This window comes from Oryzias latipes, chromosome 22, assembly GCF_053564925.1.
Source record: "Oryzias latipes strain Hd-rR chromosome 22, Olatipes_Hd-rR_3.1".
In the NCBI taxonomy this organism is placed as follows: domain Eukaryota; kingdom Metazoa; phylum Chordata; class Actinopteri; order Beloniformes; family Adrianichthyidae; genus Oryzias; species Oryzias latipes.
In genome coordinates, this window is record NC_136258.1 from 5,494,260 (window position 1) to 5,521,283 (window position 27,024).

The 27,024-nt window shown below is 42.8% G+C and overlaps 1 protein-coding gene across 4 annotated transcripts in view; it reads right to left on the reverse strand.

Moving 5' to 3' along the window:
• The window catches only part of npas3 (neuronal PAS domain protein 3), a 230,787-nt gene that overhangs the window by 91,502 nt on the left and 112,261 nt on the right, over positions 1-27,024 (reverse strand). For all 4 annotated transcript variants that reach the window (XM_023951301.2, XM_023951303.2, XM_023951302.2 and 1 more), the window contains one exon: positions 7,051-7,133. In XM_023951301.2, the coding sequence (XP_023807069.1) occupies positions 7,051-7,133 (83 nt within the window). The remainder of the gene's footprint in view (positions 1-7,050; positions 7,134-27,024) is intronic.

The window sequence follows — 27,024 nt, forward strand, 5'->3', positions numbered from 1 at the left end:
GTATTGATCCTTGTGTTGTGCAGTAACTATGGTGACACCGTTAAAGAATCAAAGCCATTGCCTATTCTGTAATCACTTTTGAGTGATTTGGGGATAGTTTTGCATTAGCGTTCAAAACTGTGTCTTTAGAGCAGGGGTGGGCAATTATTTTGACTCGTAGGCCACATAGGGTTCTAAAATTGGATTAGAAGGGCCGGACCAGGAGCAGATGTGCGGAGTGAAAAAGAAATAACAAGGAATGCAGATGAAAACATTTGGATTGAAAATGATATTTTAAAACGGATCATTTTGAAATTTTAGGTTAAAATTTTTGTTCTCATTTTAGAGCCAATTGCACCTACGGCTTGATGGACCTCGTGTAAAACTTAGAGAAATGCTGCTTTCATGCGGTGTTTAAATGATTGGAAGAATGAAAAACAACAAATCTTCCAACACCACATGGATGCTAGAGCGGAGTCCCCAAGCTTTTTCTTGTGAGGGCCACGATAACTCTTTTTCTTTAAAACTTCAAACATCCTTTATTTTTCTTTTATTGTAAAGCCCTATAATAAAGTTTTTTTTAATTCATGATCCTTTTAAAAAATAAATAACACTATTAGTGAAACAAAACAATTACTATATAACTGTGATTTTCAAAGACAAAAAGTCAAGAAAAATATCTGATACATTAAAAAGAAAAAACAATGAATAGTGGATCCTCTCCCGTCTTCGTCCTGCTGAGATTTTGAGGGCTGCAGCTCATCACACGTCTCACAGTTTGCGCAAAAACTGAGCTGCTGTGTCCTGCACGTCTGTTTCTCATCCAGTAATAATGATAAAAGCAAATTTCTGTCTTCTTCTGCAGCTAAGCATATATCTTTGTTACGTTTTCACAAGAGTTCCCTCGTTTATTGCAGTTACGTTCTAAAAATAACCGTGATCAGTGAAATCCACGAAGAATGATTGCAGATGTTTATGGCAGTGAATCTGCTCACTACTGCCTAAATACACTTTTTCAGACAGACACGAACAATTTCTCCCTTTTCTCTTGTTTAAATTCTCAAACCTTCCTAGAAATTAGGTCCAGGATCTTAGAATGAAAACAAAGATCTGATCGATCACAGATTTCTGTAGATCTAAAGAGCTCTGTGTTTCTGTACAGGAGACACGTAGGAGATTGATTGACAAGGTCTCTAGCCAATAAGGACACAGAACAGGGTGCATCGTTTAAAAAAAGCAGCATAATCTCTCTAAAAGACTGAGCTAAACCGGGAAAGATGAACTGCGACATAGAAAGGAGGACTGTCTTCAGTTCTGTCTGACAGAGATTTTAGAGGGTTTCAGGTTGGAGCACAGACTGCAGAAGGAGGGAAAAAAATGTCACGTCTTGATCGTCTGGCCAGATAAAAAAAAACAAAAAACACGGGTCTCTGTTTTTTATTTCTGTGGGCCGGACCAAACATGGAGGGGGGCCGGATCCAGTCCGCGGGCCATAGTTTGCCCACCCCTGCTTTAGAGGAAGAAGGAACTTGGCGTGCTGGGTTGGAGGCAGGAGGGGGGTGCTTGTCGGGGTCGGGAGAGAATTCAGTGTATTGGGTTTCTGTGATGTTTTTAATTTATTTTGATTTTTGGGATTTTTTCATCTTTCAAATCAAAGGGTACTCAGAAGGAGGTGAAGTCAAAATTTAGGATGCATTTTAGAACAGAGCATTCATGGACCCCCACCTCCCCCCACATGCCTCCTGGAGGGGTGGTTTATGTCCTTCTTCCAGGTGAGAGCAACCTCTCATCGTTTATGCCACTCTGCTTCTGAACATGAGATTTAATCTGCCGTTGGATCAGCCTGGTATCGTTGTCGTAGCGATTCTCCGGGGATTATAACAAGATGTTAGGGGACGTGTCGTCTCTGGAGCTGCAGGATGAAGACACCGTGTTAACACACACTCTGCTCAGCGCGGTGTGGGTGAACGCACAGCAGCTCATCTTGTTCCAGTCCGGTGTTAACACTCATGCATGACAACATGATGTGCAGGGAGGCGGAAGAGGGAAGCTGGTCGTCAAGGCGACAGTCTGTGGTTTAATACAGGAGAGTTGAAGAAATGAAGAACAGATGCATCTGTGGCAGGACCTTGTGAAGCCCAGAGTGACTGCAGTTTGGACACATCCCACTCGGGTGAGCAGCTTTTATCTTCCCACACACCCCTCCCAGGGGTCAGGCCGGACGTGGACCATCTACCGCTTAGTGATGGTCTGATGCTCTGGGACAAGAGGATTTTGACCTTGAAAATTCATCCAACAGACTAAAGTCAGACTTCAGAACGACACATCCACATCCAGGCAAAGATCAATAAGAAAACATCCTCAAAATCTCTTGGTTTCACTGGTTTGAGAAAGACCAAATTATGAATGAAAGTACATCAAGTTCCTGTTTGATGATTATCACAAAAACTTGAGAGAATTCTATTGAAAAAATGGATGTCAGACTAAAAGCTCTGCTTTTTTCAGATGTTCTGTAACTGCAGAAGAAGATCACTGACCCAACAGCTGTTCGAAAGAGGAACAACAAGAGGGGAGACCTAAAAAGGTCACCACTGAAGCAGAGTGATGTACCACAGCACGTCTAAGGAGAGTCCAATGAAGGAAATGCGGTTAAAAAGATGAACATCAACAGAGATAAGTGCAGCCTTGAAAGGACCTTAACATTAGGAATATAAAACATTTTAGAGGGGATGCTAAGGGACCCTCACAATCAGATGGATTTTGGATCAAGGTCCACTGAGCTTGATCAGGACAGCATCTACCAGGAAGTCTTTGTTCTTCAAACACTTTCTCTGCTTACCAGCTACAAAGACGCCGGCTTCAGTTGCAAGACTACTACTGTCCACGCTGTCAGAGGTCCTGGTTTCAGGACCATACTGTGTCGTCACAGCAAACCTACCTGACCTGAAGAAGAGGGGCAGAAGCACCCTGTGCGTCATGCCACCTCAGAAGATCTACTGAATGATGGCCTCCAATGCTGCACTGACAAGTCCACACTTTTCAGAAGTGCAACATTTCTAAACTAAAAGGAATTTAAAATTTGCTCTAAGAAATGTTCACATTTCTGAGAGAGCAGCCATTGGTCCAAATCTTCTTCCCAACTGTTGCACACTCCTTTCTTTGCCAGAATCTGAACCTGGTTCAGAGGACCCTCAATCTGCTGAAGGCCTTGGACCTTCTGGTGCTCAGAAGTCCCCTATCTTCATCTTTCTTACACTTGGTCAGAGGTCAGAGTCTTCTCTAGCTAGACCTGGACTTCTGTCCTGGTCTCAGGAGCCACTGAGGCCGTCTGCAGGCAGAAACACTGCTGATTTGATGAAATTACATTTATAGTAATGCTTTAGTTGTAATTACTTTTTCTTATCAGTAAAACTTTTCTGTCAGTATTCTTGAATGTGATAAAAGGATAAAAAAGGCATTTTTCCTGAGCTTACACCCACTGATGCTCGAATATAGGAGGTGCAAACACGTACACACACTGACACACAACCTTGATGCACACATTTAAACATGCACAAGAAATGTAAACACACTTGCAAAGAGGGAATACTAACAAACACGCACCAGCAGATTACCAGACTTTATCAGTTGTGGCATCACATCTGCCTGGTTGTGATGTTAAAAGCTCAGCCTTTGGGCTGTATGTTAAACAGATAAGGAGTGGAGCATGTCAAGGATTAAAACTGCAAGACACACATTTACACACCCCACCCACACACACACACACTGAAACCCGAGGGAGGCAGCAGCGATAACCCACACATTATCATACTTTCATAATTCCGTTTAATAATTCCGCTGAGTCTTAGCAGCAACTGGATGTTTAGGAATAATTGAAGTCGTCTTTGGTGAAAAATCGGAGAGTGAATTAAGAGGAATCACTCAGCTAATAATATGAAAGTACATTATGTAGAGTAATTTAGCTTCTGAAAAGCTCAAAGGCAAAAACTACGAAATAATTCAAACAAATTGCTGTAAAATCCTCATTCTGCGGAAAAAAAAGGCCTTTGACAGAGTTTGGGATGTGCTATATAACATTTAGGAGATTTAGAAACATGAAACTGAAAGAGAAAATTAATTAGAGCTGAGTGAAAGTCAAACACGTCCATGAAAAGAAAAGATTAAAGTGGAGTATATTTGCATCTTCACATTCTGGTTTAACAAGGCAGGAAAACAGGGAGAAAGGATGAGGTGAAGGAATGACTCACAACAAATAACCATCAACGTTATCTCCATAAAAACAGACAGATGAAAAGTGCAGATGTTTAGGAGGCAGTTCACAGGTGGAGGACATCCACACGCTATGAAAAAATAGGAATAAGCCATCAGTGTGGGTTAAGCTATAAACTTTACTGATGATCTGAAGGAATGACTCGGAACTTGGTTGCATGGTAACAAGTCAAAGCTGGGGACTTCAACAAGAATGCAGAGTCAGACAACCTACAGTCGATTGTGCACTTCCTGGGATAAAAACATTCATCTGGAGATGAAGAGCATGTCAGCACATCTCTGTCCTCTGACCAGAGACATGAGGTCCTGATTCCACCAAGCACTAAAGAACAACCGACATTAGCCGATGACACCAGAGTGTCGCACACAGAGCGGTGTGGAGCGCCCCAATGTGAGGGAATCACTCCAACAGATCTAGTTTAGATGTGATCATCCAAAGCTTTAAAGACTCTAAACATTTTCCTCTACAAACCATTTTGAACCAGCAAATTCCACAAAGTATGTAAGAAATCTATGAGATTATCAAAAGGACAACATAATTTAGAGTCACTCCGTCCATAATGGTAGGTTTTGGTTCTTACATCGAGACTCTCTCAGGACTTTAGCGACTTTCCTCATGTCTGAAAGCAAGCTGTGCTGCAGAGGCCTGCAGCTGGGGCTCAAACCCCCATCTGTATCCTGAACTTTAGCATGAGCTGCTACAGTCTGCTTGCATGTCAGAGCTGATTGGACCTTTTTCTGGAAAACAAAAGCGATCACAGCAGGGGAGTCAAATCCGACAGATAAAAAGACACTTAAGAGGAAACGAGAAAATGGATTTAAATTAAAGATCATTGCTTTTTTCTATTTTTAACTGTAGTTTATGGACAAAACAAATGAAAGGTCAATGGCAAGGGGTGCCAGGGAGCCACTGTAGCGATAAAAACAGAGGGGTGACATGAAGTCGCTTATTGGTTCCAGTTAAAAGCCTTGCTGCAGAATCTTGGACAATTTGGAGGTGTCTTAAAGACTGTTAGAATGAGGAAAAAAAGTTGTAGTTCTACAAGTAAGAAACGTATCTATGTATGAAATATGATGCTATGTTCCTGTGTTGAGAACGCGCTGTCCCTGGTTTTACTAACGCACACTCAGCTGGTGATGTTCACACACTGGACAAGCAGGAAGCAGCAGGGAGGGGCTCTTTTTCTTTTTTGTTTTTGTTTTACTGTAGCCCATCTCTGTCAGAAGAGGAATGTCGAAGAGGTGCAAATCTAGCAAATCTTGCTCCAGGCTTTAGCTCTATTCTGTGGTATGAAAAACTTGGTGTCAAAGAATTCCAGCTGGACAAACAACTGCAATAATTAATTCCTTCTTCGTGATCATGTTTACAATGGTTGGTACTTCAGTGTTCTGAAAAGGACGCTACCTATAAGTCACTACTAAATCTGAGTCCCTGACTGATCACAGTTTAGCATTGTTGCGTTTAAACAGCCAAGATGTTCAACCGGTTGACATCCAGCGCGCGATCAATGATCGCCAGATCTGTACGTAGAGCCATTATCCGACTTAAAAACTTGTGTAGTGACACGTAAGCTTTTTGAATGTGGAAGGCTAGAATTCTGGTCTACGTGCGTTTACATAGACTTTTCATTGAAATTGGCATCTTGAACTCGATTCCACGCAAGCAGTGTGTAAGTACCTTGATGCTACATTCACACTGGGCTTGGAAATGCGCTTTCGAGTGACTGCTTCCAATAAAAAGTCCACGTAAACAATTGCATATGCCCATTTCAGGCTTCTGCATTCAGAATTCTTGCATTCTCATTAATAATTGTGGTTTGTCTCCGGCTGGAAGTATTTGACACCAAGTCCTTCATATAACAATCAACCTGGAGCAAGAGTTACAAGCCACTCCCAGCTGTGAGTACACGCTAGTATCGGGTAGCTTAAGGCACATTAAGCGGACAAAAGAGTCAAGAGATAAGCCCATCAGCCAGTCAGACTTTATTCACCGTGTTCACAGTAATTCTAGAACTTGTTTGTAACATGCAACACATTAGCATTGTTAGAAGCATTAGCATATTCACAAAACCAGCAACTCTTAACCTTGTTGGCAACTCGTAAAAAAAACTGATTGATACTTCTAAAACAAACGTGACTATCACTACACTAACACCCAACTTCATTACTAACCCATTAAGGAACATAGTCTGACACCTGTATACGTTAGCCGCGATACCATATTTACAATAACACCCAACCTTGATTGCAGCAGAATTTATTACGCTCTAGATCATCAGGGGCACTGTGTTCTTTTTTCTTATTTATACATTATAAAGGCTTCCCTGAGTGTGGAAAAGCATGTTTCTGAAAAAAGCTCAAGAAGAAATCAACTGTGTTGGGAATGACCTGAAAGCATCCCAGTGGCTATGCTTTAAAAGCCCTTGTTGATATGACACCAAACTGGAAGCAAGATCTAAATCCTTTAGGGAGATAAATGTCTCAAAAAGCCTGTTTTGAGCATGTGCGTTTGTTGTCGACCATCGCAGTGATCCAAACACAACAGAATTCTTGGTACAGATTTAGCTAACACTTTATTCCTGATGATGTTTGGCAGTCTGAGCCGTGGAAACATGGAGCTTTCTGAATCTGTCTATGGGTGAACCTGAGCCTTCCAGCTTTCAGCAGCAGTGACCGTAAAGCCAAATGTTTCCACTGCATCCTGGTCTCTGGAAAACCCTTCTTCAAGCACACATGCTTCCACTCTGATCCATCATCAGACACGCATGACGGACATTTTTAGACACTTGGAAACATTCCTACCTGCAGAATGTGGCTACCCAGGTGAGGTTCGAAGATCTCTGAGGCAACGGCGCTGGGACTCCTCCTCCTCTGAGAACCGATAGCTGAACACAAACGTGCACACAGGAGAAGAGAGAAAGCACAGGACAGGACAGGAGAAGACCGGTGAGACTCGGACACATTGATACGAGCAAAGCTGCACACACACACAAACACAGATGCACACACACACGATTATACAGCCTGGCGTGACAAACACACATGGCACAGGACAAGAGGAGCCGGTGAGGTGAGCATTAGTGCAACAGGTTAGCACGGTTAGCTGCTCTCACTATGCTTAGTTCAACTTGAGAGTTAATTCTGGTGAGGTTTTCTTCATCAGGTTAGGTCAGCATTTGAGACAAAAGCCCCCACAGACCGCTCTCCTCCAACCTGTTCTACGGCCTGCAGGGGAACGCTCCCCGCAAAACACCTTTTACCTCAAACGTAGTCTTAGTTTGTCTGAGTTTGTCTCAGGTCCTGAAACACAACACTCCCACGTGTTGGTCTGGGTCAGGCTCTGCTGAGCACTTCCAGAAGTTTGTGCAGGTTTTTCTTCTCATGAAAGCAGCTCAAAGCCTCAACCTCAATGTCTGTTTGTATGCATCTATACATTATTTTCATCTCTTCCAAACTTAAGATTCTAGAAATAGTTTCAATCAAAGAAAATCGTTTATTATTATTTTCTTATGCAATAAGAACTGAGAGGTAAAGCTCTGTAAGGCAGAGAATGAGCGTCACGCCAAAGCTGCACGGTGTGGCGTTCAAGAGCAAGAGACACAAAGAGGAGAGAGAAAGGAAAAGTTGCAGGAGAGGAAAAATTCTTTTTTTTAAAAACTAAAAGAAATTGATAATTTTTTTAACTTTAATATTAAGAAACCTAAAGTCCACAATATTGAGAGGAAAAGTCGGCAGAGAAAAGCTCATTCTATTACGATAAAAGTTCAAATGTGAGCCCATGTCTGTTTAGCAAATATTTCAAAAAGTAAAAAAAAAAAATTCATTTAATCAGAAAGAGAATCAGCTTCTCTCATTTATTCGCTCTTGAGGTTTTCCTGCTGTATTCGCGGGGGTCAGGGACCAGAGTCCCCGCGAATACGCAGACCCATCCCCCACCCCCGCCCCCGCAGCCAAAGAACGGCTGTCACCGATCCTTATTCATCAAAAACCCTTCTGAAACATTTCTGATGTTTTGTAAAAACATTTGTTAAAGAACATTAGAATATTGCTTAGCATAAAGAGTTTTTTTTCCCTGCCTGATGTTATTTACACGTATTTTTGTGCGACCAGGACAAAACTTGATGGAAATTCAAGTTGGCCACAAATAAAACGTGCAGCCAAGATGCACTTTACTGTACTTTACTGCCCGTATGTATTTTAAGTGCATCAAAGGTTTCATTTTATTGTTGGCCGCATGTATTTAAAATTAAACTTAAAGTTAAAGTCACACTAGCTGCAACTCTCCTAGGTGTGTAAAATATAACCTTGAACGCAACCGTAATCCTAACCTTAACCGTCCTCTGGGTCTGTGTGGCCAAGATAAAGGCTTGGGGCTGACTGCACGGAATAATTCTGTGCAAATTGACACTAGAGGTTGTCTTTGGTGAAAAATAGACACTTTTTCTTTTTTTTTGTGAAACCGTGAATTCTGAGCACCAATAAGTCGGGGGAACGCTGTTTAAAATGAATTCAAAAGCAAGAAAACAAATATTTGAAACAGAAAACGAGCGGGCAGAGGTCCAAGCTCCTACCTTTGTCCTGGCTACGCTCAGAGAAACAAGAATAGGAAATAATCGAAAAAAATAGTTGAATAAAGTCCAAGATCAACTTTTTATTTCTATTTTACTAATTGTTTTTATGCTGTTTTAGCCTCAATAAAAGAAAAAAAAAACCTGTGTTGTTTTTCAAGACATAGTTTCTGCAGAGCAGCAGGAGTTTGTTAGTTGTGGGTGGGACTGTTGGCACAGAGCAAACCCCGCCTCCACTTCCTGTTTACACGTTCTTTCTTGCTACCTTAGATCCCCTATTGACCCCAAGCTAACAATAGCAGTACAACAGAAATGGTGAGCAGTTTTGGAGCAATCAGCGGTACAGTTTAGATCCAGATTCCAGCTCAGATGAGGAAAACAAAGACGTTCATGGATCCATTTGTCTGCAAGTGGATGATCAGAGTGGAGCGGAGCTTGTGGCCAACCGGTTGTGGTACCTGCATCACAGCTAAAAGCTTCTTTTCCAAAGGCATGTTTTCGTTTGCTCCTGATTCACAGTGATTTAAATTAAGAAATACTTAGAAATGCAATTTTAAGCTTAATCTTGTTAATACAGGAATCGTGAGAAAAATGCTACAGGAATATGTTAAAAACACAATGTTCATTGAAGTGCGTCTTTATAGAAAGCATGCTTACATAAGTAAGGGATAATGCCAGACAACATTTTCACACTTATACCTTGGTCACTTAAAAAAAGAAATAAAATTTCAATCCGTTTTTTTGCACTTTATTCTTGTTATTTTTCGGTTTAGACCTCTTTTTTAACAAAAAGCAGACTATTTGTTCCATGGTGTGGTAATATGGTAACAAGACGGCGCTCAGCCGGCAGAGCTCTTACCACTTCTTTTTGTCCAGATAATGAAGCTAACACTTGTTTTAAATGTAGTACATTTAAGCTATGTGACCGGAACTTCTTTGTTAGGTGCATTGTCCCTTTTTAAATGCACACCCAGCAGCCAATCAGAGTCGAGTTTTCACCAGGACTATTAGTACAAATAACTACACATAATGTTTCGTTTAAGCACAGCAACGCACATCAACCCCATTTGGCGTCCAGTGCAGACAGTAAGTATCCCCCCCCCCCCCCATCAGCATGGCTGCACTCTGCTTGTAAATTTAAAAACATTTCTTTCCGTTTTTATGATCCTGATTTGAGGCGCTCCGGTTGATCAGTTTAAGTTTTTGTTCAGGTTTAGTTGATTTGGTCTGCTGCCTCTGACTGTCCTGATGATGAGACTTCCACCATCAACTCCAGCCCATGGCAGGTCATCAGGTCAGGCAGGCTGCAGTTCTGCCGGTTTTTCCAGCAGCTGTTGCGATGCAGCCTCATGGATGCACGTCTGATTCTTTCTGCTTCCACGCCTCACGATCGTCTCACAGCAGTTGGAGGTGAAGCCGCTCATTAGTGATGGAGAGGATGCGCTCTCCGCCCTCGTCTTTTCCTATCCCGTCTAAATTCTCATCCTTCATCACTGCTTCATCATTGGGGAGGGATGGAGATCAAAGATGGAAAGATGACAGACAAAGAGGCAGAGAAAGGGAGAAGGAGCTGCTTTAGGGCTCTTTAAAATTTCACCCTCAGGGCAGAAATTTCATTGCAGGGAAAAACAGAGAACAGTAGCCAGGAGAAGAGTAGAAAAGTCTGTAGGGGGGGACGGGTACTTGCCCCCAGGTTAAACTGTCCTTCCTGTTCGAGGACAAAGAGGAAGTCACAACCAGAAAAAACGAGTCTTATCAGGCGAGTCACTTCAACCATACGACAGCCAGAAGATGCCCCGGTATTATTCTGCACGTGCACGCCTACGTGCACATGCAGAGGAAGGTGGGCAGACAGTCCAGCATTAAAGCCAACTATGAGAGACGCTTTTTTTCTGCCCTCAGGAAATGTCTCCTCATGAACCCCCCCTGGCATCCCCACAGACATCGTTAGAGCAAATTTAAACACAGCAGATGAAGGTTCAGTGCAGTCTTCCTCATTTCAGGATAATGTTCAGGAAGGCAGAGAAGGTGGAGCAGGAAGCTCCGAACCTCAGAAAGAAAACGTTTTTTTTGTTTTATTTTTTACTGAGAGAAAATTCAGATTTTATGTCAAATTGACAAAACGGAGCGAAAAAAGGGAAAAAGGAGAAAATATGCGAGGCTAAATGAAGACGTATCTGTGTGTTTTTGTGCATGTTCTGTGTGTGACTAAAACAAAGGAGTACTGTTAAAAGTCAATTCAACTTTATTCTCTCAACGTTAAAAATATTGTTTTAGGAAAAAATAATATGTATATCTAACTGTTTTACTATTGTTATTGTTTTAATTTAATTAAAAATGGTTGCTTTTGTCATTTTTGAAATACTACAAAAGGTTAGTAATAAATGCTATTCTATGTTGGGGGGGGTCAGGGTGTTCAGGGAGTCCAGGGAATCTCAACTCACAGTGTGAAAATGAGGAACAGCAATCTGAGGATGAAGGTGACATCTAAAATAGGCTCCACCCCCATGACTTAAAAAAACAGCAGTAAAAAATTCCATCGGCTAAATCTGATCCAGAATTATAACCCTTAGCTCAAAGTGGACCCATAGGAACAACTGCTAAGCCCCCCCTTCTGATCCCTGAAGCATTTGTCCTCCTCACAGCTGCTGAACCCAGAGCTGTGTCAGAGTGGAAAGCAGGTGGAGCAGAGGGGTTTTCTTTGGTAAATCATGGGCCCACAGTGCCGTTTGCACAGGGTGACCATTCAGTGTTCCCATCATGGAAACGGCCACAAACTCCTCTGCTGCTGCTTGAAGATGAGGAGACTTTCATAAATCGGTGCTCCATCTCTCCTGTCTCTCCACTCAGCTGAGTGCCAGCCAGAAGACTTTGAGTCAAGGACAGCAGAGGAAAGAGTGACGCAGAGTGAAACCAGAGAGGAAGAGACATGATGACATGAAGGATCAGGAAAAAAGGGAGGAGCACGATCTCTAGCTGGACACTCACAGCAAAGACAGAGAGCGCGTAAAACGACAACAGTGTGTTGGTTTCACTACGAAGAACAACAACCAAAACAGTGACACTAAGAATGGAAGTGTTCAGAAAGCTTTAAATGAGCCTGATCATTTTGTGTGGGAGGGGTGGAGTCACCACCGCTGCATCAACTAATCGATGAAACAATGCCTGCTTCGTGTCGGTCTGCTTTGTTGTTCTGTGTCTCCATGAGAAGGTTTCGGCTAAATCACTGGACTCCGGACGGTGAGAAAATTGATTGAACAAAAACAACACCTGACAAAACGTTGAGTTTGGAATAATTTCACTTTGCAGGGAGGAAACGAAGAACCAAACCCAACAGAAGAGGAGGAATTTTAGAAAGATGCACTTCAGAAGCTCAGGATGGTAGCACCAGTTTGTGACTGCTGTGTGTGTGTATGTGTGTGTGTGTACTTTCATTAGATCTGTGTCACCACTGTGTGCAATCTCTAAAAATAAGAAATCTTTGTTTTTGAACCACCAACCTTTCAAAGTTCGCCTTTCTATGAGCCTTTTCGAAAGGATAAAGAAGTGCACCAGTTGGTTGAAGAGCTGGCTGTGGTTGAGGGTTGTAATCCCAGACTTTACCGTGGGAATCAAAAATCAAATGATCTCTAAATGATAAAATGAGGTCTAAATGTTTCTGATCGGCCAGAAGGAAATGAAAAAAAGGAGGTGATCCCAAAGGTGAGGTCTGCCTTTCAGGACTCCCTCTGCCTCAAAGCGGCTGACATTCAGTGAGGCGAGGAGGTGTTGACACCCAGGGAATACAGCGAGCAGACAGTAATTAGGAAGCAGCCTACTGTACAGACACACACATACACACACACACACACAATCAATGTAATTCAGCACAGGTCCCAAAGTCTCGGTGGTGCAGAGTACAAACCCACGAAAACCCACACACAGAATGCCTGAGGATCATAATGCTCTGCACACACACACACATGCGTGCACACACACACACTGGGGTACAGTAATTAAGTTGCAGCCTGCCGTGTGGGGGGAGCTGGACAGCCGCAGTGGGGGTGTTCCTGGACCGGCAGCAGTTAGGATGAACAGGAATTCACCTGTCACAGCTGAACGCCCTCTGCTCATGCACATCTTTCTTTGTCGCCTCCATTGCGTCGTGTTGCTCCACCCGAGTCGCACCAGACTGGTTCAGACTCAGTCCACGCAGCACTGACCTCCACAGAAGCAGAGATGGAATGGGCTGGGCCCCTTGACAGGTCTTTGGTCTAACACTCATACTGCATGCAGGGGCATCATGGGGAACACCCACGGACGGGTTCCTGCTCATCAGGGATTCGTCTGAGCAGCGCTTGAATAAAGTTGTCTTTCAGACACATTCACATACTGCCATGATGTTTCCAGCATTACGTGTTGGTCAGGACCTCCCACTGCTGGTCTGAGCTCCAGAATAATACAAGAGAATCTCAGAATTGGCCTCATTTAGGCCTGTAGTGGAGCTCACCATATGATGTTAGGACCACTGTGGTCCCGGCGAGGATTCAGGATTCATGTTTGATTCAGGCCGATTCCTGGTTTACAGCACATCAAACCGTGGAAGCACAGACACACCAGTGCCCCCCCCCCCACCCCCACCCTATGCCCCAACTCTGGTCTGCGGAGTTTCAAGAACACAATAATCCATTCAGTTTGCCTCTTGAACTTCATCTTTTCCTTCTGGAAGTGTTAAAGTGGCCTTAGTGGTGTCCAGATGTCTCTGAGTGCTGCTCTGATGTCTGTTTGAATCATTTCCTGACAGATTAAGGAAATGTTTTATTCCGACCAACATCTAACACTGCTGACTGCCGGTGAGAGCTCAGAGGAGGAGGATTTCCCCTAATCACGACTCTGCACTGGTTGAGACTTGTCATCATGGATTAACAGTCTGGGTGCTCAAGATCTTAGAGAGATGCAGAACAGTCTGATGGATCAGACTGAATCAACAGAAGAAAGAAGGGATTTGTTAGATGAAGATTTCTGTTTGTTGCAGGATATCAGAGGCCGGATCGGCTTCAGAACACAGTTTGAATCTGAAGTCTCTGAACTTTGCAGTGAGAGCAGAGATGGATCCTTTTGTTCAGCTTTGGTAAACCTTGTAACGATCCACTCTGGTGAAAATGGTGTTTTTGACCTGTTCTAGTAGCATTTTTCTCACAAAGGAGGACATATTAGAAAAGAAAGATTAAAACTGTCCAACTTGTTGCCAGGCGAGTCACCCATGTGAAGCACCGTGTCTGTGACCATCACCAGATCTTCTGTCAGGGCAGGAGAGCGCAGGAGAACCCCAATGGAGATGAAGGAATGGAGAAACTAGAATGGAAATGATGATATTGAAGATGATGCTAAAGATTCAGACAATACCAGAATGGTTTAAAAATCCTTTGAAAGATTGAACCTAACACCATCCTTCATGAACACTGAATTGTTTATAATGACTTTTTTAAATACAAAACCAACATAAAGTCTATGAATATTTTGTGACGGAAGCTCCATATTTTTTTTATCATCCTTTTCCTCAAAAATACTTTATTTCAAAATAGAAAAATGTAACATTTTGCTTTTCGTTGTTCAACTTTCCTTACTCAGACATACACATTTAGATTATTCAAACAACATGTGGTGCTTTTATCAGCAACTTTATAGACAAAAGAGCACAAGAAACCAGCGGACTTCATTCTTTTTGAAACAACATCCACTATTTGTGAACAACTCCATTTAAACTGCAGCTTTCAGGGAGCGGACCAGATCGAGGCTTACCTTTCCTCTGACTGCAGCCTGGTAACCATGGCAACTGATCCTGAACGTGCTCACCTACGGTCTGCAGAGGATACCAGCCTCCCAGCCCAAACGATGACCTCTGACCAGCAGTCAGCACCACCTCTGACATGAGAGAGAAGGCCTGACCACGCTAGAGGGACCAGAATGGAGGAGAGTCTCTGAGGTGAAGAGGAAAAATAATGAAGCTCAGATCTGATCGTTGTTGGAAAACACTTTGTTTCTGACAGAAAACCACCATCAGGACCACGTTTTAGAGAAACTATCAACCATTTTATCTGTGATATCACAGCTGAAACTGAACAACCTCCAGAGTCAACAGCCTCCATGTTCAGCAGCAGAGGAACACAGGATAACATTTGTCCAGTTACAGTAGGAAAACAAAAAATCTAAAGCGGCTGTGAAAGAGCTGAGAACAGCTTCCTACTTTGGTTGCCACTGATCCAACTCCAACTATTTGTTTCCTTTTGTCAATTGTTTTCCCAGCATATATCTGACATGTTTCCTGCATGATTGTTGAACCACTCCAGCCACTCCTGTTCTCTTTATCTAAAGTTTCTGGGGAATTCTGGAGCCTCAGATGTGAAGCCCGTCCTTCAAATCCTTTTAGCTTTAAATTTATGTCACTCTGGGTCACAGGCCTCAAATGTTGAGAATAAAAAAAAAGCCTCTCTCTGCTCCGCATCCAACCCCACCAAACAAGCTGAACTGTTTCAGTACCGGTGTGAATGGACAGCTCCTCTGTGGCTGCAAAGCAGCAAAAGGAGAAAATGTGTTTTATGATGTTAAATGAAATAAATATTTGCACTGAAACCTTTTCCAACAACAGTCAGAGTATCCTAAAGGTGATCTGCAACAACTTCAAATATTATACTACTTGCACCATTACCTGGATGCCCTTGATGCAGCATTTCACTGAGGAAAACCAACTTGTTTTTAGAAAATAAACCCTTAAACATTGGACATTTTTGCTCACCTGAGCATAAGTAAAATTGGCTTCCATTAGGACATTGGGTTGATTGTTGTTGGCTCACCTTTTCCAGCAGCAGCAACATCTGGTTTTAAACTGTATTTTTGTGAATCAGCTGCTCTGCAGGGATAAACTTCGGCCTGAGGTTCATCTCTTGAATCTTAAAGTTGAGCTCCTCCTCTGTGGTCTGCTCTGAACACCCATGATGCTTCACATCCAAACAACCAAAGCAGGAGATTCTGCTTTTGTTGAGTCTCAACAAAAGCAAAATAGGATTACTTTACATTAATCCTATTTTGATCTACTCCTTCTTAATGGTATTTCTTGCTGTAATCTGCAGTTTTAGCTGAGGGCGTCTGTGCAGGCATTTTTGTTTTTATTTATTTGTTTGTTTGTTTGTTTGAACTTGTCCTGTCCAACATCAGAGCAGACAGGTAAAAACAGAAGGTCTCTTGTGCTGGACAGATGTAACTTTGATAACAGGGGGTTATGAACTTTAGGACACATGAGGTGTATATTTGTATAAACCCCTTTGAGGCTAAACTTTCTTTTCATACATTTCTTTTTAGACCAGACTGAAGACAAAAGGGACAGTGGGATAGTGGAGAAAGGGAACATTTAAGCTTACCATCTAAACAGGTAGTCAAAGGGCTCCAGTTAAGCACAATGAACTAATGTAGTAATATAACCCAGAATGTGATGTCCACACTGGATGTCAGGTCTTAGGAAATGAAAGTTAAGTAAAAAAAAAACATCTGAAAATTTGAGGGTTAGTGTCAGCTTTGGACTTGGTTCTGAAACACTGTGGACGTCAGGAGCAGCAGTTTCAGGTCGGCTCTTTGATCATGAGCGTATGAGGAGAGCATTTCCATCTCTTCAGACAAACGCTGTTTAGCGCAGCATTGAGAGGATGGTTGACAACTCCACTGTAACAAGATGCACATTATTACTGCATCAAGGACACACAAGTGGTGGAACAAGGAGGGCAGAGTGACATATGATGACAGAATGAGTCAAGAGGACCTTTTGGAGGTAATACCCCTGATTATAGACCTGTGAGCTCAGTTTCACAGGGACTATGGGAAGACTTGGACACGGAAGTGTCTCTGCACAAAGAATTCTGGGATCACAGTTAAGTTTTACAGGTTCTTCTGATTCAGAGAAAGTCTGATCTTTGTATGGATCCTTACATGTGAAAATGACAGTGAGATCCAAATGAAGAACATCTGATAAAACCAGGAACTGAGGCAGATAAAAGATAAGACCTGACTTTCTAGTGTTCTGTTGATTCTGTAGTTCTCTTTATCCATCCATCCATCCATCCATCCATCCATCCATCCATCCATCCATCCATCTTTTAAACGAGCAGAATCCCTTTGGGGTCCATGGGGCTACTGTTGGGTGAGGGCGGGGTACACCACCCTGAACAGGTTGCCGGTCTATCACAGGTCCACACACGCACTCTCACATGCTCAACTAGAGACAATCTAGAAACACCAATGAGCCTGTGAAGCATGTTTTTGGATTTTAGTGTGAATGTAAAGCGCTTTGGGCTTTCGTGTAAGGTAGAAAAGCACTACATAAGTATACACCATTTACCATTTAGTAGGACATCGGAGTTTCTGGAGAAAACCCTCAAATGCACAAGGAGAACATGTTAACTTCACACAGAAAGGTCAGTGGCGCAGTTAAAGCCACGGTCTCCTCACTGTGAGGTGAGAATGCTAACCGAGTCACCACCGTACAGCTCAGAACCTATTTAAAACGTCTTAATTTCATATTTCTTCTTAGAGTTTAAATTTTTTTTAAATGTACTAAACAATTAACTGAATAAAGAACCTCCTTGAAGAAAGCCTAAAAATTAAGGCTCATGTTGAGATCTTAAGCTGTGTGTCTTCATGGTCCAGCTTCTGTTTTCCTTTCCTAGCGTGTCTCTTACTGTTTCTTCCAGGTTCAGGAGTGTCTCCTTCATTTCTGTCTCTGCTGAATAAACAAATTCTGCACTTTCATAATTTCTACTTGTGTTTTACTTCTCTATATGAGTTTAATAGCATTTCTTTCTGCTTCTTTCTGCTTTCGGGTTCTGATTTCCTCCTGCAACCTAAAGTTGTTTGTTATTGGTGTCCTGTTCCTCTTTGGTGCCATTTTTTCTCCCTCGAGGAAAAACCCAATAAGTGCAGCAAGTTACTGTAGAGAAGATCAAACCGTTTTAATTCAAACAAATCCCAAACATAAATCAAATGAATTGCTAATTGTAATAAAGAAATAGATGCAAATGTATCCACCATATAGTTTTCTGAATATTGAAAAGATTTGAAAAATATTTAATAGATTTGACTGTTTTTTAAAGAACTCATATTTAGTTTTTATAAATGCAGGCGTGGTGAAAGGTCAGGTTTTGTGTCGTGATGTAAGTAACTACCGATAAAAATAAATAAACCACACTGCCAAAAGGCTGAATGAATCCAAATCAGTGATTCAGGTGTGGAGCGTCCTCCACAGGTGAGTGTCAAATCCTGCAGACTGCTTCCAAACATGTGAAAGGCCAGGAGCTCGGTGAGTTCCAGTGTGCGTCTGTGATCTAGAGCCTGAAGGACAGCAGCTCAGCCATCAACTGACAGAGCAGGTCAGAGGAGGCCGAGGCTCCACCATCACAGAGATCATCACTGCAGACCTCCAACCTTCAGGAGACCTTCACATCAGCTCAGGAACACAGACGTCTTCAGGGAACGGGTTTCCATGACGACCAGCTGCATCCAACCATCCATCACCAAGGGCTCCAAAGCGGGGATGCAGTGGGATGAAGCCCACCACGTCTGGACTCTAGAAAAGAGGAGACCAACCTTCTCCACCTGAGAATCCGAGAGGCCAGTTTGGATTTGCAGGTTGCCATGGGAACTGTGCCTGTTGGACTGCATTGTGTCAGGTGTGACGTTTGGTGGAGGATTACGGTGTTTTCCGGGAGTTGCTTTCAGATCCAACAGATTCTGATCCAACTTTGTGGGAACAAGATCCAACATGGCTGAAGATCAGAGCTCAAGGACGGTCCATAAAGACACGGATGAACCCGTTTGTGAGGAAAAACCGGACTCAAGTCCTGACCTCAGCCTGACAGAAGAGCTTTGGGATAAGCCAGAGATCCAGTTCTTCTTCTGAGACATCAGAGTCTGAGCTCCCAGACGGAAGAACACGGAAGGATTCCATGAAGACTCCTGGATCTGCAGACAGACTTCCAGAAGAGTCCAAATGCTTAAAGCTGCAAGGGGTTGACTGATGCCAAATTACATCCAATGGACTAATATGACTGAAGCTTTCAAGACAAATGAACAAAAAAGTTTAGAAATAAAGGGGCAATATAGGTGTGTGTCTCCTTTTCGTCTTGAAAAAAGTCTTCTGCTGCAGCCGCTCTGACATGCCTCTGTCTGCCGGTGGAGTTATGAGGCTGCAGAAGCGCAGTGACACACATACTGCTGTCACTGCAGCCATAATTGTGATGTTAATGAATATAATTATGAGGGGAAAAACAATCACTTAAATTAAGTACCTCATTAAAGAAAGCTTGGAATAAAGTGACAAATGAAAACTGGAAGCCGTGTGTCTTCATCATCCGGCTTCTCTGTTTTCCTTCCACGCAGGTCTCTCACTGCTTCTTCCCCGTTTTCCTGATGTGTGTTTCCCGTCACGGTTTCACGTGCGCCTCCTTCATTCCTGCTCCGTGACTCCGGTGTTTGTGGCTCTGCAATCACCTGCAGACCCGTGCGCACGGCCACATGCGCTTTCGTGCAGATAGCGGAGTGTGACTTTGACTAATGTGATGCTGGTTCAGACACGTTGGCAATAATCGATTCTCATCGCTGCTCCACAGGCGGAGAGCACACACACAGCCGCACACGTGCACCCACATGCGTGCACACCCTCTGCAGCTGCCATGAAATCATGGAAATGGAGAAAGAAAAACATTAGAAAGCATTAAAAGAATTGATAGAGGAGTGTACATTTTGATAAGCACAGTTTTGTTATTTTTCAGCTCCATATCCTCTGTCTTCTACTGCCTGTCATCACTTTTGGAGGTCCATCACTTCATTTTAAAATACGTCTGTTAAACTCTCCTGAAGAGGAGCTGATGAAGCTGAAGCTTTCATCACTTCCAGATCTTTGGTAGAGCTGAGCCATAATGTTTGGTTCTTGTCCTCTCGCTGATCGCACAGAAACACACAACTTTGGGTTAATATTATTGTGTGTGTATAAGTGTAACTCTGAGTGTGTTTTTGTGTTTCGGTATGTGAGGGCATGAGTGTGCACAAATACAAAAGTTTGTGCTTGCATGCTTTTTCACGTGTGTGTGTGTATTTGTGTGTAGGACTTTGTATGAGTGTGTAAATACATCTTTGTGTTAGTGTGTTTGTGTGTCTACATGAGCTTGTGTAAGTGATTCTGCGTGTGTGTGTGTGCGAGCATAAAAGCTTAGTGAGCAGTTAACACCACCCAGTGAGGGCCCTTGGGCAAGCTCCTTAACGCTACTGCCTACCAGCATGAATGTGGTGAATGATCCCGGTGATGGTCAGAGGGACCGTAGGCACGAACTGGCAGCCACGCCTCTACCATCACTAAGTATGAATTAGGAGTGAATGAATAACAGACACATTGTAAGCGCTTAGAGCGTCTGGAAAAACGCAGATAAATCCAATCGATTATTATTATTATTATAAAGTCTTTCAATTACATTTCTCAAAATCCCTTCTCACTGAAATGAAAGGAACATGAACTTGACAGACCTTAGACTGTTGTATAAAAACACACACTGGTGTGTCTCTAAAATGTATTCTCCAATTTAAATTTAGCTTTTAGTTGATTTTAACTGCTAATTTATTCTATTAGTTTTAGTATAGGCTATTTTATTTATGTATTTATTTTAATTTTATGCATCTTATTTTCAATTCTATGTTTTTTTTTTTCTTTTTTATGTTTTTAATTTTAGCATCTTATGATTTTAGCCCCAGTGTTTCTTGAGGGGATCTTTTCCTCCAGGGATTGCCGGCTTGGTCAGCGGTTGTTGCTGCAGTTGTTGCCCTTGCTGGGGCGGCAGGGGTCTAATTTTACAGCTTTTGGCTGTGAGGGGGACCCCGGTGTTGTCCCGGTCTGGGTGGGCACTGTGGCGATGTTCCGGTGGCCAGGCTGGCTCCTGGTATGAAAGGATTCCCAGATACCGTTTCCTCACAGCAGAGCTAAGCCATACTTGTTTATTTATTTATTTATTTATTTATGCTTTTACAGTTACATAGTCATATTTCATTGTACGTGGGAGCCATGGGTCATGTGGTTTAATGGAGGGGAGTGGGAAGGGTGAAGGGTGGGTTGGGGTTTTTATTGTAATGTTGTGTGTTTACTGTTTTTAGTGTTAAAGCGCTTCGAGCTGCACAAAGTGCATGAGAAGCGCTATTTTATAAATAAAGTTTGATTTGATTTGATTTGATTTGATTTTGATTTGATTTGATTTGATGTTGGTAGTTAAGATGCAAAGTTCTAACTAATGTTCTGCACAGAAAACTTCCTAGAACGTTATGATGAAAAGAGAGGGAAATGAAAGATCGACCTCTACCTCCCCAAACGGAGAAATGATGATGAAGATGCTTTGATTCAGCTGAGACCAAACATCCAGTCACTTCAAAAACACTAGTCTTCTGCTGGGCTTCTCTTCAAAGTCAGTTGGCTTGTGTGTTAAACAACAGAGAAATCAAGCAGGAAGTGTGATGATCAAACAGATTGAGTGGCAGGCAGACGGCGACAAATTAATCAGTGTCTTGAGGGAGCAACAGCTTTCAATGAAGTTTCTTCGTTTATCGCCTCAAAGCATCTTCTCCGAGTTCATGTACAACAGACAATCAGGGGTTCACCAAACAACAGATGCTTCAAGCTGAGCAGCAGATTGTCTTTGAACAGAGAAAAGAGGAGCCGGGATGGAGCTTCAGGAGAGGTGGGAGGCAGACAAACAGGCAGGGGACGGAGGACGTTATGATGGAGAAACCAAAGCGGAGACGAGTTTGCAGCAAATGAAGAGGGAACTGAAGGAAGCATGCAGGACGGTGAGAGGTCAACAACGATGAAAAACACAAACTGACCTCACAGACTGAGCTTTGCTGATGCTGCTGAGAAGAACTTTGTTTTTTAGGTTATTTTGTTGGGTTGTCAAGCTGTTAGGACCTGGAGACACCCATTTCCTCCTGGGAGTCCATGAACACTTTTATCCCACCAGCCTCTTCAGAGCCACCCAAAGGTCGTCTTCCCGCCCAAAACCTGCCTGTCTGCTTGTTTGTTAGGAGGGGGTTGCTGGGATCATCCACCACACCTTTTTGGAGGGGGTCTTCTTCCTCCCGTTGAGCCATTATCACAGGAGCTTTAGCTCCAGTGTTGACTTTCTTTCGACTACCGTAACTCTTCCGGTGGTTTCAGAGGTGGAGCAAAGCAGCTCTGGTGAAGTGTTTACCCAATCAACGTAAACCAGCTGGTTCATGTTGATCAAGTAAACGGTCAAAGAGTTGTGTCAAAAAGTGTCACCCATACCATCTCTGGTTTTAAAAGGTTCAACCAAATTCTGTGGGGCCATCTGGACTCTGCCTTTTAAAGGGGGTTACATTTCAGTTTGTTACATGTTACCTCCCCTTTGCTCTCCTACAATCATGTCCTCCAAACCACCACGCCATGCAGAACCGGTAACCACACGGAGATCTTTACACCAAAATAATAACATGTTTTTTTATTTAACAGAGTTGTTTTGCATAATCATTTAAAAAAAATATGATTTAGACATAGAAATAGGCAATGAAAGAGGAGAAATGAGGCAAATGTTTTATTACAACATCAAATCTATAATATGTTGATGCATCCTCTGTGTGGTGTAAAAACAGCTGATTAAAAAAGATGACCAATAAGATTTTGGAGAAAACCCCAAAAAAGAAAAGAGAACCTGGCTTTTTCTGATGTTTGATTAGTAGTAAATATAAAGCAGTTGGTCAGGTTCCACAGAGAACCAATGTGCCGCAGCTGCAAGCATATCGACACTCATCGCCTCCCCATGATAGATGAGGGTTCCTGTCTCAGTTCTGCCCCGCCCTCGGCATCCTGCACCAGGAAGTCTTCAGCTCACTGAGACTCTCCAGGCCTCGAGACCATAGTCTGCTTCTGCGTGGTTCTGCTTTGAACCCTCCTTTGTTCTGCCCTGGCTGTCCTCCAGTAAGAACTGTTTCCTGTTTTTGGATAAAAGAATTGCAATTTCTGAATGAAGGATATTGGATTGGATGCACGAGGAAGATCTGAATAAGTGACCAATAAGAGACTGACCGCTCCACTGTACATCCCAGATTCCCCACCAGGAATGGGGTTGGCTGCAAGGTTTGGAGACACCTTCCCACCAATCCCCTGAAGCTCCTGCCGTCCCAACCCTTCACATCATTGCTTTTTACTGCCAGTGTGGTCTTGGTTTCCCTCGCCCCCAACTCTATTCCTCATTCAAAGATTTATCAATCTGTAATCCTTAAACCTGTCCGGCAAACAACACTTTCTCTCAACCAAACCTGAAATTTGTGCACCTTTTGGGTCCTGTTTTTATTCACGGAAAAGCAGATCAACCATTGCATCCCTTTCATCCCATGCTCCTCTTCCCCACAACAGGCTGTCACGTCATCTTAATCACAACAAAGGTCTGGCTTTAAAGTCGCGCTCCAATCATCTTTTGATCCATTTTCAAAGTGTTCCAAGTGGTCTTTTAATTATGATTATCCTTGAAAAACTAGTGTCATTTTCAAGGACATAGTTTCTGCAGAGCGGCAGGAGTTCAATAGAAATTCTCCTATGAGCTGTGACGGGGACCAACAGCCTTCATCTCCCATCATCCCTGTGTTTACATGCTCTCCCGCGAGCTTAGAGCGCATTACAACTCCAACCTAACATTAGCCATGTAACAAAAATAGTGAGAATTATCTGAGCCGTACAGTTTTGAGCCAGACGTTCATGGATCTCTTTGACCGCACCTTGTGGCCCAACCAGAGTATTTTTCTAAGTGACACACCAAAGGAAAGTTTCTTCTCTTAAACCAGAACTGAAGTCTCTAACCAAAGCAGAGATCCTGCAGTCCTCCAGCTATGAAGACCAAAATATGAATCCTGCATCCTTCCAGTCCCAGCATCTCCTTCACACAGAGAACCTCCCTCTCCTAATCCTTGCAGTCGTGAAAGAGCAACCGATCAGCCGATCGCAACACAGGAGCCAGTGCAACAGAGCAGTCCACTGCGATCGTGCAACATAAAGACAGACCATCATGTGACTGGGGAGATGGGAAAACAAAACCACACAGATGGACTAGAGATAGCTGGAGGCAAGAAGCGAAGAGGGATGGAGTGTTTCAGAGAGCAGTTAAGAGTGTTATTAAGAAATGGCTGAACTGCTAACGGAGCGTTCAGATGGCGGTGCAGCTGAATGCTTCATGGCCCGGCAAACACGAGCTTGACCGTACCCTCCCCGTTTCCCTACAGTTATCGAATTCTCTCTCTGTGTGTCTGGTTCATTCATCTTACTCTTCAGTGTCCTCCAAGTCTCCTCTGGAACATTTTAAATTGTAAAAATCCATTAAATCTATTGCTTTCAATTAGAGAATGCAGCGGTCTGTGTGCGCGTGTGTGTGAGTCAGGGGTCTGTGTGTGTCTGTGTGTGTGTGCGTTTCATCTCTGAGTCTTTATCTTTACTGCATGAGTGTGCATGCGTGTCTGAAACTGGAAGGCTGTAAACAAGGTAATAACGGGGCTGAACAGAGCTCCTGCGCATGATTCACTGCTATCAGAAGCTGTGATTGATGCAACCGTCTACCGTATACACACACACATAATAAGACGATTCTGAATGTTCAGACCTTTGTCTTTTGATGTTTCATCAAAGCAGCTTTAAGTTTTTATTACAAGAATGACATCAGATATTTCAAAACTAAAAGGCTTCAATCGTGAGCTTTCTTTCAAAACCGCCGCTCTGGGATGGAACTTAGGGATTCATTACAGCATGTGAATTCACATATAGAGGATTAAAAACACTACGATGACCGATTTGGATGAATTTATATGGATATTACTCGTGTGGATTCAACTACAGCCTCACAAACGTATTTTTCACATGAAAGCTTTGATATTAAAGTCAAACATATTTTTTACCCTTCAAGGCTAAAAGTATCAAGAACAAAATAAAAACTGAGGAATCCAAGTTTATTTTGACTAGGATTTAAACATAACTGTTACTTTCCCCCATCGTGTCGGAACAGTCGATTTTTATCTTTGAGGGCATTCTTCCTGTCAGTATTGGCTTTACGGTGCATCACATACTCTATTGACCTGCACGCTGTTTCCATGGCAACCACATCTCACCATCCACGGCTGGGCATAGCCAGCAGCCAGGGTATCTGACAGGTAAAACCTCATATCCCCCCCCGTCCACTCCCAAAAGTCCCGCCTGGTCTGCTCACATGTTCGGCGTGTGCTAAAGCTCCCCAGAAAGTGCCTTACCGCCCGCTTTACTCTGACATTTTGATTCACGATCAGTGGTGGGAGGAGGAGGGAGAAAAAAAATCCTCGGAGACAAACTCGGGCCGCTTAACTAATTACCTACATATATCACCGCTGGCTCCGACAAGCCAATTACACCTGATTGGAAATACTTTACTTTGTTTAACACGCACTTTCATGTTGGTTTTAATTCATTGTCAAAGCTTCCCTTTCTGATTATTAGAGCCCATGATTGACTGCTGAGGGCTGTCCAGTGTGCAGTGCAGAAGTTAATAATGCCCCATTTGTCTGGTATGGAGGGAAAGTGGGATAAACAAATTACAGAATCACATTAGATGCATAACCAGGTTAGTGAGGACATCAGCTCCGAGGGACAAACGGCCTTCACTAAAGTCGCTCTATGATTAATAGCAAGTGATAGTGATGGATGTTTCACTTCTGAGAAATTGTCCTCACTTGTTGGACAAAGAAACTTTTAACAAAATAAAAGACTGAAGTATTTAAGTCTCCCAATGAGCTCACAAAATCTTTGAGACATTTAGCTGCATGAAGAAGAAAAAAAATGTTTTCTTTCTCTACCATTTCACTTGTGAAGTCACAGGGTTGCTGGAGCCTGTCCTGGTTGGGCAAAAACAGGGTACACCCTGGACAGGTGGGGCTACAATCACTTTTAGAGTAAGCACTTAGCCATCGAAACATGTAGTTGGACTTTGGGAGGACACGGCCTGGGAAACTCCACACAGAAAGGTCCCACCCAGGATTTGAATCAGGGTCTTTGCTGTGAGGTGGGAGATGATAGAAATAAATGTCAGTTCTGGTTCTTTGGTAATATCTGCTGAATCTGGTGATGAAATACTTGTAATGTTAATGTAAGTTACACACACTTGTGATGTACAGGTGATGCCGTTGTGTGGTGCCCTTACACCACACTCTGGTTGTTAGTAAAGCCTTAGTCACAACTAACCTTACTGCTGGATGTGCACTGTCTGCGGGTGAAAAAGGGGCAAATCTGTATGTATGGGGCACGCATGGAGCACACACCTTTTAGAGAACAGAAGTTAGGGGCAGTCCGTGGGATTTGGAAGAGGTTTAAAAAACAAGAAACCTGTATGAACACCGTGTCTCACTTACTTCACCTACCCTTACGTGCAGACAGACCGCATCCACCCAGTTGTGACTAAACCATACGATGTGACTGTTTCACAAAGGTTTGCTTTTTTAAACTAAAAGACAAACACAAAAGAATTTCCTTGAACTTTCATGCACATGCCATGACAGAGACTAAGAAAGATTTAGAACTAGAAGCTAAACATTGACAAGGTTTTACGGTTTAGAGAATACTATATTGTAACCTTCAAACTCGTACTGAATTTTTATTGTCGTCATTCTTATTGTAGCTTTTATGTGTTTTTGATGTTTGTTTTTGGCAAACCTACAACTTCCTCAGGAACTACGGTTGAAAATAAGAGCATGTTAGCCAACACTGATACATTAGCAGAAATGCTCATGAATGTGCACTGTCCCTGTCCAAATGACTATTAAATAAACAAATAAAGACGTTTACTTTTGGTTATAAAACTTGGCCCTTAACACAAAACCAAGATAGGTTAAAATTCATGGCTGGATGTAACAGGAACCTGGCTTTGATTTGATCCAAAGAGGTGTTTAGTGCAACATAAGAAATTCTAATGCAATCAAATGTGCTGCAGATGTTTATTGGAAGTTTCATTTGGCATCAAATGACCTAAAGGTCCTAGAATTCCCCAAAGTGAGGGTTTACAGTATACTTAAACAAGAATGGGGGTCTGAGGATGTCCCCCACAGATAGCATCAGTGCTCAGATTGTTGTCTGTGGAAATTGTGCGGTTTGTAGTAATGAGTGACTCTGGGGTCAGAT